This window comes from Oncorhynchus mykiss, chromosome 18, assembly GCF_013265735.2.
Source record: "Oncorhynchus mykiss isolate Arlee chromosome 18, USDA_OmykA_1.1, whole genome shotgun sequence".
Taxonomy (NCBI): Eukaryota; Metazoa; Chordata; class Actinopteri; order Salmoniformes; family Salmonidae; genus Oncorhynchus; species Oncorhynchus mykiss.
In genome coordinates, this window is record NC_048582.1 from 30,456,608 (window position 1) to 30,476,059 (window position 19,452).

Consider the following 19,452-nt stretch of genomic DNA (forward strand, 5'->3'; position numbering starts at 1 on the left):
AAGACCGTAGGCTTTGGGTTGGTCTTTATGAAACATTCCAAAATAAATACAACCTAAATATACACACATTACTCAGTATGCGGCCTTGCTCTTTCTGAGTTAGGGATTGGATTATTTTAAATGGTTTGCTAGCGAATGTGTTACTGAAACTATCATGGTGTCTGCTTTTACACAAACAAACTTCGACCCATCCATACTCATGTAAGTAAATAAATATTATATGCGTGCTGTGTGTTGTTGGGGGGGGGGGGGGGGGGGGGGTTGTTGACTAATCTTTTGAGGAGGGTGTAAGTACTGTGCCTTACATGTCCTGTCTTGTGGGTCAACAGACAGGCTACTCACATTCCACGAGACAAAACCAAAAACGAGAGGGAAAATTCAAAACAAATAAACAGAGCCAGAAATATAGCCTCTAGACACATACAGGGGTCCCCCATATACAGGAGCCTCTGGCCCCATCTCCTTTTTAGTACAGAGTCTCTGGGACAGCACCAGTGTTAGGATTCCCGTCCATGGGCGAGGGAGTTAGTCATGGTGGGGATGTTTGTTGGGTCACAGCCTTACTTCTCAAGTTTATTTACAGCAGCAGGTTGTCTCGGTCACCCCAATGTATGACTGTCCATCTCAGAGCATGGATGATGAGGGCTTGGATCGTTCACTGTCCTGTTCAGTCTTGGGGGGGGGGGGGGGGGTTAAGAATGAAAGAGCGAAAGAGAGAGAAGAGCATGTTAAGTATCATTGCATTACATAGCGCTTTGAGTCAATACAGACTGCAATTAGCTTAGAAATTCTTGGATTTCTTTGAAATATCTTATGTTAGCCAAACTACCTCAAATTAGGGTTCTTAGTTTCCACTGCTACCACAAACAACTCTTATAGACCAAAAATCCCACAGTTATATCTGACATTTGGAGAGGGATAGATGTAAAACAGACTCCTGTTACCATTCATTCCATCCTCGGAGAGATTACACTGTTGAGCCTGTTTGTGTGTCAGAACAACACACTCCGAATTATAGATGTAGGATCTTAATTTGATCAGTCTTTTGTTGGGGAGAAATTTCCTGCTCAACTATAATCCACATTTCCTGTTACTGCAGGATTATTCTCCTGCTGTAGCTCATATTAAGATCCTATATCTGTAGCTGTTGGGGTAAAAAAAAAAAAATCTAGACAACCGGAACAGCAAGTGTGCGTAGTACGGCTCTCGCGCACACACGACTAGAAGGAGTCCAACCGCAACTGATTTGATTGTGCAGGGTTCAAACGTTCTGCCGGTGTTACAAAAAACCCCACAGCGAGTGGCTGTGTGACTTGCACCCATCGTCTCCCTCTCTCCTCCCTGCTGGAGCCAGTGTTTATCGCGCTGTCCGTGTTGCTGAGGCTGCAATATAACGACAGCCATTTGTGACTGAAAAAGTATTTTACCGAAATCCCTCATTTGTTTAGGAAAAACATTCTCTATTCCCTCAACCCTTGCTCTCTGTATATAACACATGTATGCATCGCATGCATGTGACCAATAGGGCCTGACCTATAGCATATCATAATCACATCAATAAATTCAACAAACTCAGAACACGTGTGACACCAAAATGGATGCAGAGGACTTGACAAATGAACTCGAAAATGGGGGAATGTTTAGGTTGCTAAGGAGGTAAAGGGGAAGTCAGACTTTGGAATAAATTTGACTAGTTATGGAAAATACTGGAGATGAAGAAAAATAAAAGTTAAGGAGCAAGCACTGAGTGCATATTATGTGTGCCAATTGCCAAACAGGTGCTGTTTGATTACAATATATTTTCTCTGACTGTTTGGAACAATGTAAACAACACTAAATAAATTACAAGCATACCAGAGTCTTTTTTGTTGTTGTTGTAAAGCCTTTATTACAGCAAAGTCTAAAATCAGTCGCAATCATTAGTGAATGCAATTTCCAAAATGCATGTTTATTTATTGTTTATGCTAATTATTCAAGAGTCACTTTGCTATTTTATTTTAAATCTAAAGGGTTGATTGCATTTTAAATCATGAATGACTTGTATGCTGTGTGATAACATGAATTAATTAATGATTGATACAGTATATACGCTACAGTAATGTAAGTATTGAAACATAATACCATAACTTACTTTGGCCTAAGACTAAACAGGATGCACTTAGGCCTACAGCTCGATGGTGGCTACACAAGGTTGCTATACTAAGCCAACTAATGATAATGACATTACTTGTTATAATAATGATTATCATAACAATAACAATAAGGAGATCAAGAAAAAGGAGGGCTATTATTATTATGGCTCAGTGGGGCGATGCGTTTGGGACGCCATCACGCCAAGCAAGCAGCAGCAGCTTTGTAGGGGCTGAGGAGGGAGGAGGGGGGTTAGGAGTACTGCAGTAGGGGGATAAAGCACCAGCTGTGGAGCTCCTCTATGCCATCTGGGTCTTCCAGAATTGGGCCCGGCCAGCGATGATGGGGGCTTGGAGAGCAGAGTGGCCCTGCAAACCGTATTACAGAGGGCACGGTTGGGGCAGAGAGCCTTGTACCTCACTGCAAAGGCTCTGATATGTTGCTGTTCAGTGATTGTACATCTCATAGACTGCTTATTCACATATAATACACATGCCACTATGGTGGGCTTCGGCAGTTTACAATGTCGAAACTGAACTGCAGTGCAGCTAACAACTAAAGCAAATTTGTGAATGGTTTTGGAAGATGGTGTGTGTTAATGTGAGTCTAAGGCAGAGAGAGAGACAGAGATTGAGAGTGTATGCACACACCCTTTCATCCCACCTCCATAACGAGCAACCTGGACACGGCTGCGGTGTCTAATCCCCAGCCACACACGGTGTGTAATCTCATCTCTAACTCTAACCCTGGCTGCAGCGGCTGAGGCTAAATGTAAGGGAGTGCTGCCTGGCGACGCCTGCCGCGTGGGTTATCTGGCGCCGGGAACATCCTGGCCTAGTTTAGTCACCGTGTCACAGCGTCTGCACTGCAACCGCCACCTGCTGGAAACTCTGACGCAGCAGTGCGTGTGTTTGGAGGGGATGTTTGTGTGTGATACTAAACAGAGTGTGAAAGAGAGAAACATGAAAAGAGCGTTAGCACAGAGTAAGCAAAAAACTACAAGGATAGAAAAGAACACCAAAAGAGGAAAGAGAGAATAGGAAAAGAGCAGGAAAGAGTGAGAAAATAAGCCTGCGGAAAAGAGCGGGAGCAGAGGGGGAGACAAATCAAGAGAGGAGAGGGAGGGTCGAACTGCCTCTAATATCTCAATTTCTTTTGCAATGAAAGCAGAGCCTCATTGAGCATGCTCCCTGACTTCTACTCTCTGAGCAATAGAGAGAAAGTAAAAGGTGGGGAGGGGAGTGTGTTGTGCAAGAACAAACCCGTAACACACACACTTGGCCTGGCCCAGAGCGAAAATAATCTGCATCTGGCGTGCGGGATGTTCCACTATTCTACTGTATTTGGGTGTTCTAAACCAAAAGCAGCACTGACAAATGATGATGATCTTTGATCACATCCGATTCAACACGCAATCTGGAGATGAAGACCAATCGCGGCTCTGATTCACAGTCACGGACAGGATGGATATCTGAGAGAGCTGTGCTAGAGAGTGAGCTACTGGCTACGGCTTCATCCCCCCCACCTCAACCCCCCCCGTACCCCTCCCCAGGTTGATGGACATTAGATTGGCCCCTGGGCTGCACCTGCAGCAGCAACAGAGGCAGCACATGGTGTGCAGTAGGGCTGGGCAATAAATCAATATCAATAATTATTGAGGTAATTACTTCCCTCAATAACAATATAAAACGTTTAGATTAATTTTCCATAATGTCGATATAGAGTAATTAGGTACAACAGTCCATTTCACCTCTGTGATGTTTCAGGAACATGCGGAGAAGTGACAATATGCACTTGGAGAGGTATACTCCCACTAAAAACCACTTAGCACCTTGAGTGATGGAGTAGCCACTATTAACCACGAAAAATGAGTGATGTAGGTGAAAACAGTGGCAGTGATAGCCATGGAGAAGGAGCAGCTTCCAACAAAGAAATAATTGATAAAAAGGGTTCAACTGTTTCAGTTATTTGGAAGTGGTTTGGCTTTTTGAAGTCCGACAAAGAGCAGAGCAATGTTCGGTGCAAATTGTGCCGTAGACAGGGGGCTACCAAGTCTGGTAATACGACAAAACTTTTTCACCATCTGAAGCAAAATTACTCTTTGCAACAAAGCAGGAAGTTTGAGTTTGCGTCACGATATTGATAAACGCCCCTCAAGCACCAGCCAATCTAGGGATGTTTGCCCGAAGCAGTCAACACTGACAGCGTTACAAGCAAACATCAAAAAGACAAAGACATCACAAATGCTATTATGCATTGCATTGCTAAAGACATGCTACCAATTAGCACAGTTGAAAATGAAGGTTTCAAGAGGCTTATCAATTTAATTGACCGCAGGTACGTGCTCCCTGGCAGCAAACATTTCTCTCACACCGCACTGCCTAAACTACGCCGAGTGTAGGGAAAAAGTTGAGGAACAGCTCAAGACAGATATTACGTATTTTGCTACTACTACCGATCTGTGGTCTAGTCGCATGTCCGAGCCTTTCTATACTGACAAAGAGTGGAATCTTATAAATAAATGCCTTCAAACATCATACATTCCCGACGACCACATGGGTGAAGCTATAAGCAGAGGGGCTCATTGATGCTCTCGCCTTCTGGAGACTCAGTCAAGACAGACAGGTCTGCATTACAACGGATAGTGGTGCGAACGTGGCGAAAGCCGCTCAAATCAACAAATGGACTAGACTGAAATGTTTTGGACAGCATCTGCACTTGGCCATTGGTCAAGTAACCTTGTCAATTGTGCATTTTGAAGTGATTGGATAAATTAAACTAAATGTGCATTTTTTTCATCAACTGATTAAGTTAAATATTACATTTGTACATAACTAAAGGGATTATTGTTATTTTAACATTTTATTAAAATCTCTTGATTTCTCTTAGAGAGTGGGTAGAGACAAAGGGGTGGATCGCGCAATTGGAGTGTGTAAGAAAGTGGTAGGTGCCTTTTCCTATTCATGGAAAAAGAAGAGAGACCTGGCAGTTGTGTAACGGTTTTCTTGAGTTGAAAGAGAAGCGGACCAAAATGCAGCGTGGTTTCTATTCATGTTTAATAAAGATGAAACACGAACAGTTCAAAAACAATAAACGTAACGAAAAAACCTAACAGCCTATACTGGTGCACAAACAGAGACAGGAACAATCACCCACGAAACACTCAAAGAATATGGCTGCCTAAATATGGTTCCCAATCAGAGACAACGATAAACACCTGCCTCTGATTGAGAACCACTCCAGACAGCCATAGACTATGCTAGATACCCCCACTAAGCCACAAACCTAATACCTAACAAAACCCCAAGACAAAACACACCACATAAAAAAACCCATGTCACACCCTGGCCTGACCAAATTAATAAAGAAAACACAGAATACTAAGACCAGGGCGTGACAAGTTGCTCAAAAAGAACACAACCTACCCCAGCACAAATTGGTGACAGAGTGGGGATCAAGTCAAAAGGTGGTGCAGAGTACTGGAGCAGGATAAAGCCATTTCACAGGTCTTGTCCAGTGACAAGAAGACCCGGCGCTTAGCTCCCACCTATACAGATATAGACGTTCGAGTCCATTAACCAGGCATTGACCCAACTCCTAGAATTCACAGATGCTCTGTCTGGTGAGTCTTATGTCAGTGTGTCTTAGCTGAAGCTAGTGTTACACCTATTCAATACAGAGGTCATGAAACCTGATGATGGTGAAACAGAGCTCACCCAAACCATCAAAACAATAGTCATGGACTATCTGAACGAGAAATATGATGACCTAGCCACAGATGAGCCACGTTGGTTGACCCTCAGTTTAAAACACATTTATATCAAAGAGGAGAAGGTGGGCCACATAAAAGCAAGAGCTGTCTCAGAGATGGTCAATGAGGGACATGAAAACCCAAGCCCAGCACAGGGAGACAATGCTGCTGCTGCTTCACCACAACTGCCAGCTAAAAAGAGAAAGTCACTGGGCAGTTTTTTCAAAAAGCCATTCTCCACTACCACAGGTCTCACTGAAATCCAGCTGGTAGAAAAGGAACTCAGCTGCTACCTTCAGTGTCCTGATGCTGACAGTGAAGCCAATCCACTGGACTGGTGGAAGATCCACCAAAAAAACTTTCCCAAAGTCAGCCACCTGGCAAAGCGCTACCTGTGAATTCCTGCGACCAGCTCCCGCTCAGAATGTGTTTTTAGCACAGCTGACCTGCCATAGGGCAGCTTTAAAGCCAGAGACCATAGACAGACTTGTCTTTCTAGAAACTACCCCAACTTCAACTGTGATGTGCCACTAGGCTAACAGTAATAATGCATATTGACTTGCACTATTTTATTTTTTATTACTCATGAATTGTAACGGTTTATTTGTGAGTTCTACTTCTGACAATAAATAAGAAACATTAAAGCCTTTGGTTTGTTCAGGCATTCTTGAGTCTGAAGCAGATATGAACCTTTAAAACATTTGATTAATATCGTGATAATTATCGTTATTACATTAAAAAAAGTGTTATATATATATATATATATATATATATATATATATATACACACACACACACACACAGTGGGGCAAAAAAGTATTTAGTCAGCCACCAATTGTGCAAGTTCTCCCACTTAAAAAGATGAGACCTGTAATTTTCATCATAGGTGCACTTCAACTATGACAGACAAAATGAGAAAAAAAATCCAGAAAATCACATTGTAGGATTTTTAATGAATTTATTTGCAAATTATGGTGGAAAATAAGTATTTGGTCAATAACAAAAGTTTCTCAATACTTTGTTATACCCTGTGTTGGCAATGACAGAGATCAAACATTTTCTGTAAGTCTTCACAAGGTTTTCACTCACTGTTGCTGGAATTTTGGCCCATTCCTCCATGCAGAACTCCTCTAGAGCAGTGATGTTTTGGGGCTGTTGCTGGGCAACACAGACTTTCAACTCCCTCCAAAGATTTTCTATAGTGTTGAGATCTGGAAACTGGCTAGGCCACTCCAGGACCTTGAAATGCTTCTTACAAAACCACTCCTTCGTTGCCCGGGCGGTGTGTTTGGGATCATTGTCATGCTGAAAGACCCAGCCACGTTTCATCTTCAATGCCCTTACTGATGGAAGGAGGTTTTCACTCAAAATCTCACGATACATGGCCCCATTTATTCTTTCCTTTACACGGATCAGTCGTCCTGATCCCTTTGCAGAAAAACAGCCCAAAAAGCATGATGTTTCCACCCCCATGCTTCACAGTAGGTATGGTGTTCTTTGGATGCAACTCAGCATTCTTTGTCCTCCAAACACAACGAGTTGAGTTTTTACCAAAAAGTTATATTTTGGTTTCATCTGACCATATGACATTCTCCCAATCTTCTTCTGGATCATCCAAATGCTCTCTAGCAAACTTCAGACGGGCCTGGACATGTACTGGCTTAAGCAGGGGGACACGTCTTGATTTGAGTCCCTGGCGGCGTAGTGTGTTACTGATGGTAGGCTTTGTTACTTTGGTCCCAGCTCTCTGCAGGTCATTCACTAGGTCCCCCCGTGTGGTTCTGGGATTTTTGCTCACCATTCTTGTGATCATTTTGACCCCACGGGGTGAGATTTTGCGTGGAGCCCAGATCGAGGGAGATTATCAGTGGTCTTGTATGTCTTCCATTTCCTAATAATTGCTCCCACAGTTGATTTATTCAAACCAAGCTGCTTACCTATTGCAGATTCAGTCTTCCCAGCCTGGTGCAGGTCTACAATTTGTTTCTGGTGTCCTTTGACAGCTCTTTGGTCTTGGCCATAGTGGAGTTTGGAGTGTGACTGTTTGAGGTTGTGGACAGGTGTCTTTTATACTGATACGTTCAAACAGGTGCAATTAATACAGGTAACGAGTGGAGGAAAGAGGAGCCTCTTAAAGAAGAAGTTACAGGTAAGTGACAGCCAGAAATCCTGCTTGTTTGTAGGTGACCAAATACTTATTTTCAAATACTCATCTTTTTAAGTGGGAGAACTTGCACAATTGGTGGCTGACTAAATACTTTTTTGCCCCACTGTGTGTGTGTGTGTTATATATATATATATATATATACACAGTGCCTTGCGAAAGTAATCGGCCCCCTTGAACTTTGCGACCTTTTGCCACATTTCAGGCTTCAAACAAAGATATACAACTGTATTTTTTGGGGAAGAATCAACAACAAGTGGGACACAATCATGAAGTGGAACAACATTTATTGGATATTTCAAACTTTTTTAACAAATCAAAAACTGAAAAATTGGGCGTGCAAAATTATTCAGCCCCTTTACTTTCAGTGCAGCAAACTCTCTCCAGAAGTTCAGTGAGGATCTCTGAATGATCCAATGTTGACCTAAATGACTAATGATGATAAATACAGTCCACCTGTGTGTAATCAAGTCTCCGTATAAATGCACCTGCACTGTGATAGTCTCAGAGGTCCGTTAAAAGCGCAGAGAGCATCATGAAGAACAAGGAACACACCAGGCAGGTCCGAGATACTGTTGTGAAGAAGTTTAAAGACGGATTTGGATACAAAAATATTTCCCAAGCTTTAAACATCCCAAGGAGCACTGTGCAAGCGATAATATTGAAATGGAAGGAGTATCAGACCACTGCAAATCTACCAAGACCTGGCCGTCCCTCTAAACTTTCAGCTCATACAAGGAGAAGACTGATCAGAGATGCAGCCAAGAGGCCCATGATCACTCTGGATGAACTGCAGAGATCTACAGCTGAGGTGGGAGACTCTGTCCATAGGACAACAATCAGTCGTATATTGCACAAATCTGGCCTTTATGGAAGAGTGGCAAGAAGAAAGCCATTTCTTAAAGATATCCATAAAAAGTGTCATTTAAAGTTTGCCACAAGCCACCTGGGAGACACACCAAACATGTGGAAGAAGGTGCTCTGGTCAGATTAAACCAAAATTGAACTTTTTGGCAACAATGCAAAACGTTATGTTTGGCGTAAAAGCAACACAGCTGAACACACCATCCCCACTGTCAAACATGGTGGTGGCAGCATCATGGTTTGGGCCTGCTTTTCTTCAGCAGGGACAGGGAAGATGGTTAAAATTGATGGGAAGATGAATGGAGCCAAATACAGGACCATTCTGGAAGAAAACCTGATGGAGTCTGCAAAAGACCTGAGACTGGGACGGAGATTTGTCTTCCAACAAGACAATGATCCAAAACATAAAGCAACATCTACAATGGAATGGTTCAAAAATAAACATATCCAGGTGTTAGAATGGCCAAGTCAAAGTCCAGACCTGAATCCAATCGAGAATCTGTGGAAAGAACTGAAAACTGCTGTTCACAAATGCTCTCCATCAAACCTCACTGAGCTCGAGCTGTTTTGCAAGGAGGAATGGGAAAAAAATTTCAGTCTCTCGATGTGCAAAACTGATAGAGACATACCCCAAGCGACTTACAGCTGTAATCGCAGCAAAAGGTGGCGCTACAAAGTATTAACTTAAGGGGGCTGAATAATTTTGCACGCCCAATTTTTCAGTTTTTGATTTGTTAAAAAAGTTTGACATATCCAATAAATGTCGTTCCACTTCATGATTGTGTCCCACTTGTTGTTGATTCTTCACAAAAAAATACAGTTTTATATCTTTATGTTTGAAGCCTGAAATGTGGCAAAAGGTTGAAAAGTTCAAGGCACTGTATATATAGTGATAATTTATTTTCTATATGTCCAGCCCTAGTGTTTAGTCATTCATGTATAGTAGTGGGTGGTGCTAGCCTGACATGACTGTCGTGCAACGCACTGTCCAGTACTCACCAGTGACTGCTGCTCTTGTGGCTTGTGTCCCAAATAGCACCCTATTCTCTATGTAGTGCACTACTTTTGACAGGGCCAATTGCACTCTGTCAAAAAGTAGTGTATCATATAAGGGTGCAATTTGGGACAGAGCCACGTGTGCTACATGCTTGTGGTCCATCGGTAATAAGGTGGAGGTAGTGGGGGTGGAGGAGGGGACAAAGGTGGGGATTGACGGGGAGATAGTGGTGCATGGCAGGTGCATTACCCCCCCTTCCTCCCGGATGCAGAGCCATCTGCCATCACTCAAGAAGAGTTTGCAGTTTTCACCAAGCGCCACTCATAGGAGCACTCACTCTCCTCTCAAGGAGGCCCAAGTGTGTGTCCGCACGTGTGTGTCCGCACACAAAAACACTCTGGGTGTTTACCCTCGTTGCTGCCAGCCATTAGGGCAAAACACCTGACGTCAAATCACAGAGAGTGATGTCAAATGAGAGAGAGGGGGATTGAAAAACAAGACAGACCTGATCAGATAAAAGGCTATTAGTCTCCAGAGAGGAAGAGACATCCCTAAACCTCTGCCTGCCACTTCTATTAATCTCTGAACACCTTGTTCACCTACGATGAGCACCCAGGTCATGGGGTTAGCTCACATTAGCACACTCTCAGGTCATTGTGATAGGATTTACATTAGCATACATTAGTACACAGAGGTAAACAGAGTTGGTGCCCACGTGCCCTGGCCTGCCGATAAGGTAGAAATTAAACACAGTGACTGTTCTGTGACCTTTCTATTTATGCAACCAACTGTCATCTGGATAATCACGCAAAATATCTATCCATCAACAATGTCACCGCCGAGGCCCAAGTCCTTTGACTGATTGATAGTGACGGAGGGGGAAGTTCGGGAGTCTGTCTGAGGGGCGCCGTTTATCCGTAAACAACCCTGTGTTGGCATTTCAGGCAGACGCACATGGTGTCGGAGGCTCTAAATACCTGGGATGGCTGAGTTGGTACATTGTACATAGCAAAACTGCCATGTCTCTCTCCCTCAATGTGTGGCTTTGAAGTTAAAGATAGACACCGTATTAGGCCTCTGACTAGCAAGAAGTCACCGAAGATATGTGAACACCTGCTCGTCGAACATCTCATTCCAAAATCATGGGCAATAATATGGAATTGGTTCCCCTTTTGTTGCTAGAACAGCCTCCACTCTTCTGGGAAGGCTTTCCACTAGATGTTGGAACATTGTTGAGTGGACTCGCTTCCATTCAGCCACAAGAGCATTAGTGAGGTCGGGCACTGATGTTGGGAAATTAGGCCTGGCTCACAGTCGGCGTTCCAATTCATCCCAAAACGTGTTCGATGGGGTTGTGCAGGCCAGTCAAGTTCTTCCACAAGTTATTTTTCCACATTTTGTTTTGTTGTAGCATACATTTAAAATTAATTACATTGAGATTTTGGGTCACTGGCCTATACCCAATAATGTCAAAATATAATTGTTTTTGGACATTTTTACAAATTAATAAAAGCTGAAATGTCTTGAGTCAATAAGTATTTATCCTCATTGTTTCGGCAAAATGTGCATAAGAAGTCACATAATAAGTTGCATGGACTGTGAAATAATAGTGTTTAACATGATTTTTGAATGACTACCTCATCTCCACACATACATATAATTGTAAGGCCCCTCAGTCGAGCAGTGAATTTCAAAACATAGATTGAAACACAAAGACCAAGGAGGTTTTCCAATGTCTCCAACACCCAGTCACTACAAAAGATACCTGCGCCCCTCCTAACTTGCCGTAGAGGAAGAAAACTACTCAGGGATTTCACCATGAGGCCAATGGTGACTAAAACAGTTACAGAGTTTAATGTCTGTGATAGGAGAACACTGAGGATGGATTGTAGTTACTCCACAATACTAACCTAAATGACAGAGTGAAAAGAAGGATGCCTGCACAGAATACAAATATTTCAAAGCAGGCATCTTAAAGTAAAACTGCAAAAAAATTGTCCTGAATACAAAGTGTTATGTTTGGGGCAACTCAACACAATATATTCCAGAGTACCGCTCTTCATATTTTCAAGAATGGGGGTGGCTTCATAACATTATGGGTATGCTTATCTTTTTTTTTAAATGTTATAAAAAAAAGTTTTTTTTAAATTTACCCCATTTTCTCCCCAATTTCGTGGTATCCAATTGTTTAGTAGCTACTATATTGTCTCATCGCCACAACTCCCGTACGGGCTTGGGAGAGACGAAGGTTGAAAGTCATGCGTCCAAGCCGCACTGCTTCTTAACACAGCGCCATCCAACCCGGAAGCCAGCCGCACCAATGTGTCGGAGGAAACACCGTACACCTGGCAACCCTGGTTAGCGCGCACTGCGCCCGGCCCGCCACAGGAGTCGCTGGTGCGTGATGAGACAAGGATTTCCCTATCGGCCAAACCCTCCCTAACACGAACGACGCTAGGCCAATTGTGCGTCGCCCCACGGACCTCCCGGTCGCGGCCGGTTGTCTCTGGTGGCACAGCTGGCGCTGCAGTACAGCGCCCTTAACCACTGCGCCAACCGGGAGGCCTGGGTGGCGTATGCTTATCATCAGCATGGACTAGGGAGTTTAGGATAATAATGTATGTTCAGTTGACCCGTTCCTCCCAGCAGCCTTTGCAACACAGACAGGAATTCCGAACGTGACACTTCGTCATTACCTGGCGTCTAGTAAACAACGAGCTCACTTGTTATTCTGACCTGCGGAGCGACTAGTGACTAGCCAAATACATGAAAGACATTGGCGTGGATGCCTTCTCCAAGGGACCCGCACATGGATGAGGCCTCACACACAGAGAAACAGTCACATACGCTCTCGCTCTCTCTTTCAAACACACTGTTTGATAAAAGTGCAAGCAACTAAAAAAAACCTCACCTGTCAAAAAGTCTCCTGCACCTCAATGTTTACAAGCTACAATGAGTGAATGACTGCCAAAACACTGACTCCGTGTGCCTTGCCCCCGAGACTGGAACATTGGTTTGTTTATAGCCACCACAGGGACTATTCTGGGCCAGAAAACTGAGTGACACCAGGACAGTCAGATGGACCTGGGATATGCCTTGGATGATTTAGTGACGCGTGTTTGGGGCTGCAGCATGTTTTATTGCCTGTCTGCTTTTCTGACTGAGGCATGGAAGGAACAGGCAGTGCCTAGGGCTGATGTGTCATAAAAACACTGACAAGATGTTCTAGCTTTCTTAGGCTGGATCCCTACTTTGAGTACAGCATTCTCACAGCACTTTCCTAAACAGATCTCTGAAGGAGTTGCATACAAGTTCTGCAGGTGAGTATTTATGAATGAATAACGTGAAAAGTGTTATTACAGTAGATGTACAGTACCAGTCAAAAGTTTGGACACACCTACTCATTCAAGGGTTTGTCTTTATTTTTACTATTTTCCACATTGTAGAATACTAGTGAGGACATCAAAACTATAAAATAACACATGGAATCATGTAGTAACCAATATATTTTACATTTGAGATTCTTCAAAGTAGCCACCCTATGCCTTGATGACAGCTTTGCACACTCTTGGCATTCTCTCAACCAGCTTCATGTGGTAGTCATCTGGAATGCATTTCAATTAAAACATGTGCCTTGTTAAAAGTTCATTTTGTGGAATTTCTTTCTTTCTAAATGCATTTGAGCCAATCAGTTGTGTTGTGATAAGGTAGGAGGGTATACAGAAGCTTGCCCTATTTGGTAAAAGACCAAGTCCATATAATGACAAGAACAGCTCAAATAAGCAAAGAAAAACGACAGTCCATCATTACTTTAAGACATGAAGGTCTTCAAGTGCAGTCGCAAAAACCATCAAGCGCTATAATGAAACTGGCTCTCATGAGGACCGCCACAGGAAAGGAAGACCCAGAGTTACCTCTGCTGCAGAGGATACGTTCATTAGAGTTAACTGCACCTCAGATTACAGCCCAAATAAATGCTTCAGAGTTCAAGTAACAGACACATCAACTGTTCAGAGGAGATTACGTGAATCAGGCCTTCATGGTTGAATTGCTGCAAAGAAACCATTACTAAAGGACACCAATAAGAAGAAGGGACTTGCTGGGGTCAAGAAACACGAGCAATGGACATTAGACCGATGGAAATCTGTCCTGATAAGTTCATATTTGCGATTTTTGGTTCCAACCACTGTGTCTTTGTGAGATGCAGAGTAGGTGAATGGATGATCTCGGCATGTGTGGTTCTGAAGAAGGTTAAACCAAGGCCTTATATCGTTTAAAGGGTTAATAAATTATGTTATGATAAACTGTAAGGTGTGTTAAAACCTGTTTTGAGTGTTGTGACCTTCAGACACTATCAGAAGGCGTCTACATTCAGACTCCTCCTGTCTGGATCCCACCTTGGTTATCTGGTTTCCCCGAGAACACAAAGCTGCCAGAGACCTGATGAAACCAAACACCTGTCAGAAGATGCTTACACTCGTTCACATTGTTATGACTCCATACTTGTAGTGAAACACCACGTGACACGTGACTGGGTACTACCATAAGCTTCATAAAAATGTAGCTTGTGAAATTAAGAATGCAATGTTCTTTATCTCCTAATGTATTGCACAAGTTGACTGCAGGTATTTACTTAAAAAGTAGCTACAAATATTCACTTTTTTAAAATTTTTATTCCAAGAAATTGTTTAAACAGTATTGACGGTAATGAAAAACCATCCTTTGGCTATTTACAAATACCCTGGTATATGGTATACCACCCAAGCCTAAAGGTGATGCCATTGCGCAGTATATTAAACATGTAATGCAATGATAATTGCTATAAAAATGTGCTTCTCAATAGGAGATCAATGTAAGTTTAATGTAAACAAGCCATTATATCGACATTAATCTATATTGACATTATTTAAACCCTTCGTTCTTCACTGTCCATGTATACACCTCGCCTGCGCACTGAGCGTAATATCAGTGTGTAATTCGATCAACCATATTCGCTCATGTGTCTTTTCTAATATAATTAGTATGACACAGAGAATAAACACTTCTCACTTGTTTTATAAAATGGCTGGTGCCCAAAATCAATTTTGTCCTGCAGTGTCATGGTGCCTACGTAACCACCCACCACTTGTTTACTTCAGTGGTTTCAAAAGTCCAACATTCGTCACGCAGCAGGTCCGTTTTGAATACATGTACCACCTACGCATCTTCGGTGGTAAACATTAGAAATTCAAGGCCGCCACAGCAAATAATCTCAACGTGTCCATTTCGAAAGATGTGTTTTTCATTATCTCGTCTATCACAATACACTTGGCAGAATAGCAAGCTGAAGAGTAGTAGGAGGGGGCCTATGCTGTACTAACTGAAATAACATTAATTTTTAATTATCTCATTGCCAGTCCTTCATTCAGGTTTTCCTCTCATGCAATATAAACCCCTTATTGTTGTTGACAGTGACAGCACCCTCCAGTATAAATGAGGGAAGCCATAAACTAAAATGTCCATGATCACCATAGAGTTGGACACATTTTTCACCCCAAACATACCATCAAAGTCTCATAGTCTCTAAGGCAGCCAGTCAACAAGCATTTAAATTATTTTCTCCCATTTCTAAAAATGTGTTGATTTAATTATCATCATGTTTCTTCATATAAAGTATGGACAAAGTTGTTTTTAGCAACATTGCCTTAAGTATATGACCACTGCAGACCTCTAACCCTACCTTTACAAACTCTGACCAGCCATGAAATGGGCAGTTAAAACACACACACACACACACAAACAGGAGCATCACTCACCTTTGACAGTGGTCGCCGCCTCCTTGAACCCCAAACAGACATACGGCGTGACGTGTAATCCATGGAGGGATCCCTTGCAGCTGGTGGCCGGCTTAAAGCTGACCGTGGGCAGGTCTTCGCAACAAGGTCCCTCCAGGTCCCTGTCCCGGTTCTCCATTAGGTTCAGGGCAATATAGTTCAGTCCATTCTGGAAGCCTGCAGAGGTCTCTCTACTCATGGGGCTGTCACACTCCTCGTCTGAGCCCTCGCTGCTCCGTATCGACAGGTTCTCCACCGAGCTATGGCGTTTGGCATTCCCATGGGCGAACGAGGGGAACACAGGGGTGACGGTAGCCGTAGAGGAGAAGGTTTCGGAGCTGTGCCGCCTGCGCCCATTGGGGTCGGCCCGGATCACCTTAGCGGCCCTGTCAGGATCCACGGGGTTGACGGCGCCAAGGAGGAACACCCCAATGCCGACAGGGAGGCCCTGCTTACCCAGGGATAGCCTCTTCTCTCTGGCACTGGGGTTGAAGATAATAAACAGAGTTAATATGTATTACAGTACATGGTCTATTACAAAACATCCATAGATAGATGCGATATAGAAAATATTTTATACTTATCATGAACTCAATCCACTTGAACTTAATACACTTACAAACACAACAAAGTGCCTGCCGTGCCAGGGGAATCTTAATCCTATTCATAGTTTGAGATGCTTTTCTATAACTAGACAAATAACTTTGCTGAATAATGTATTTATAACTGACATTATGGCTAGAGTACTGAGTGTACCTTGCTGAGGTCTGAGGGACGAACTGGGGAGGCATGTTGGCCATTCCAAGTCCAAATGTCATCTCGGTGTACTCATCCTTGCCTCTCTGGGGGCACTTGGATTCCCTCTTCGATCGGAGATGGTACACTGCCTCCCTATCCAGACAAGGGCACAGGGATGACTCAGGGACCGTGTCCAACCGTCCAGCAGGGGTGTCTCTGGCCTTGGGTGAGTGCGAGACAATGTGGTGCAGGTTCACGTAGTCGGAGAGAGGGGACCTTGGCTGGCTGCCGATGGAGCCCAGAGACAACTCCTGACTCTCATTGGATGCTGACGGCGAGGAGTACTTGGTGCTCTCACTGAAGTCTATGTTGATATACTCGCCCGGGCTCCTGGGTTCCCCGGGCAAGAGGTGCTCGTTCATGCTGGGCAGGATCCTAAAGCTGTCGAGAGACAGCCGGTTGGGTCGCCCCATCTTCCCCCGGTGGGACGTCAGGCTCTCAGTCCCCCGGCTCTGTCTGATGGCCGAGGGCACCGAGGAGTTGAGCGTGGCCGCATTGGTCATCACTGAGTAGTAGTCATCTGACTCCCCACCTATCGACTGATGGCCTTGAGGGCTCATCAGGACGTACTGGTCATCAGTGTTCCCCACCTCCTTGGAAGTCTGGTGGAGTTTGGTGGGGCGTGGCAGGGAGTCGGCAGAGTAGATGGAAGACTCAACACCCGGAAGCTGCTCCAGGAAGTAGTCTGGGGGGGTCTGCGAGGTGGTGTAAGCAGAGTTGCTAGGGGACATGTTCATGTAGGTCGAGCGGCTGTCAGGGCTTTCAATGGACGACTTGGAGCTGCACCACATCCTCATGTAGCCACTGTCCTCCAAGGAGCCTCCTCTGCTGGGTGAGTTGGTCCGGTAGCCGCCCCCGTCCAGGTGGATTTGGGCCCAGGGATTGATGATCTGCTTGGGAGCCGAGACACACATGGGGCTCATGGGCATGTAAGCGTCTGCCTTGCTGTTGTTTCTGTTGGATTTGGGGTAGGACACCTTTGGGGAGGCAGAGATGGAGCTGTTTCTGGAGTGGTGCTCACTGTTGGTGTGGTGGGCAGCCCACAATAGGGTGTACTCATCCAACGAAGCAGACGACAGCTGGGCGGGCACCCTCTGTTGGCGTGGTGTGGTGAGAGAGTATGTCCTCTTCCTGTACGCCTTCTCCAATGTCAGGCCCTCCTCCTGGCACGCCCGCTGTTGGTCATTCGTCCTGTCCATAATCATGTAGCCACACAGGTTGTTGGCCTCCCAGGAGGGGGGAGTGCTGGAGAGGGAGTCGTGGGTGTCACTCCTGGTGAGGGGTAGGAGCCTGGAGGTGTCGCCTGGGCTGGAGCTGTACTCGTCGCATGGCATGAAGCTTGCATCACTGAGGGAACCTGAGATGGAGGCACTGCAGCTGAAGGGGCGGTGGACCGCATCAGGGGTGGGGAGGGTCCCACTCATGGGAGAGAGGCAGATGGAACTGCAACCTGGGGGGGGGGAGTTGGAGACGGGCAAGGAGCGGCTGTGCTGGAGGCTAGACTCCAGTATCTGGCAGATGCGCCCGCTGGAGAGTGTATTTGACCGGCTCAGGGGGATCCGGTTGGAGAGGGGACTGGTGGGACTCCCGCTCATAGATATTGACATAGACACTGGCCTGACAATGCTGCCATCCCCCCCATTAGCAGTCCTTATCCGACAGGATGTGAACTTGCTCATTGGGGATGTGGCCACTATGCTGTTTGTTCTCGGCCTCCTCACTAACCCTATCTGACTTGGGGGAAGATTGTTCAAGTTGCGTCTTGTGGGCACTGAAATGGGGTTGGTTCTAGCCGACTGACTCTTACTGCGAGGTCTGAATTCGGACAGCTCTTTCATGGCTTTCATTGCCTCCAGGATGGTTTCGTGGATGTTTTGCGCAACCACCGAGTCATCAGCCTGCATCCAGAGCTCACCGGGGCCTGTGACAGCCGACCTACCAACCTCGATGAAGAAAAAGCTGTCAGAGTGGCCACATCTCCGGATATTCATGAGCTGTAAACTGACAGCCGCAACCTCCGAGTTCAGTTTCACAAAGCTGATAGTCCGACTGGATAAACACAGCCTAAACACCCCTATCAAATGTTTTGTTTGACCCAGTCCTGTGGATTTCAAATTAACTTGCCATACCTCCTTGTAAAAGGCAGTGGTTGGCGTGATCATACCGTAATTCGCCTCCTCGAAACTGAAAAGAGAGGTGGAATTAGACGCGGAGCTGTCATAGACTTTCCCCTCTTCGATCATATCCGACAACACTCGAAACCAGCTCTCCTGCTCCTGCTCGTTTTCGGCTGCCACTGCAAAGTATTCGTCCTTGGTGTAAAAGGCGATGAGGTGTTTGTGCTTAGAGTCAGCTCGCTTGTTTATGCAAAGACATGAGTCCAGCAGTATCACCCTTTTAGCAGCCGACTTATTTTTCCACTTCTTCTCGCTCTCGTAGTATTCCAGCCGGGCAGGAAAGCTCTCGCTGGGTTCTCGCAACACGAAAAAACGTCTGTGTCCATGCTTCTGTTTCTTTAGATATCCACATTTGTTAATGTTATTACTGTTATTGGTCACATTAGACAACATCTGTCCTCCACTCGTTGGAGGTCTCGCCATTCTAATGCACACGCTTCACTTATTTTAGAGAAGTTGTTCGTGCTATTTTCCAAAGTACCGAAAAAACGAATGTAAATCCGCTTTACTTATTCCATTCCCCGAAACGGGTATTTCCTCCCGCTGTCTGCAACAGTTAAGCACCAAATAACACCACCGTGAATGCGCTGGAGAGAAAAACAACATGTGACGTTATTACATCCAGTTCTGGCTTGCAATAAAAAGTAGAAGAAAACTACACAGCCATAAAAGGCGGCGCAACCTTGGAAAGGCGTGCCTGTCAATCTAGCCAATTCTGCCCAACTCATTGGTGGAATGAACGAACAGCTGGTAAACGG

General features: G+C 44.7%; 1 protein-coding gene across 1 annotated transcript; it reads right to left on the reverse strand.

Moving 5' to 3' along the window:
- Positions 1–258: 258 nt before the first annotated feature.
- On the reverse strand, positions 259–19,452 carry LOC110495980 (insulin receptor substrate 2). Its single transcript, XM_036952479.1, has 3 exons — positions 16,476–19,452; positions 15,702–16,201; positions 259–672 (listed from the first exon to the last, which is right to left on the reverse strand). The coding sequence occupies exons 1-3, from the start codon at positions 19,115–19,117 to the stop codon at positions 668–670; spliced, it is 3,147 nt and encodes a 1,048-aa protein (XP_036808374.1). The 5' UTR covers positions 19,118–19,452; the 3' UTR covers positions 259–667.

Coding starts and splice junctions, on each gene's coding strand:
- LOC110495980 (XM_036952479.1), bottom strand. CDS start 19,117: ATGGCGAGACCTCCAACGAGTGGAGGACAGATGTTGTCTAATGTGACC. Junction 16,202..16,475: donor GTCCCTCAGACCTCAGCAAG/GTACACTCAGTA, acceptor CTTCAACCCCAG/TGCCAGAGAGAAGAGGCTAT.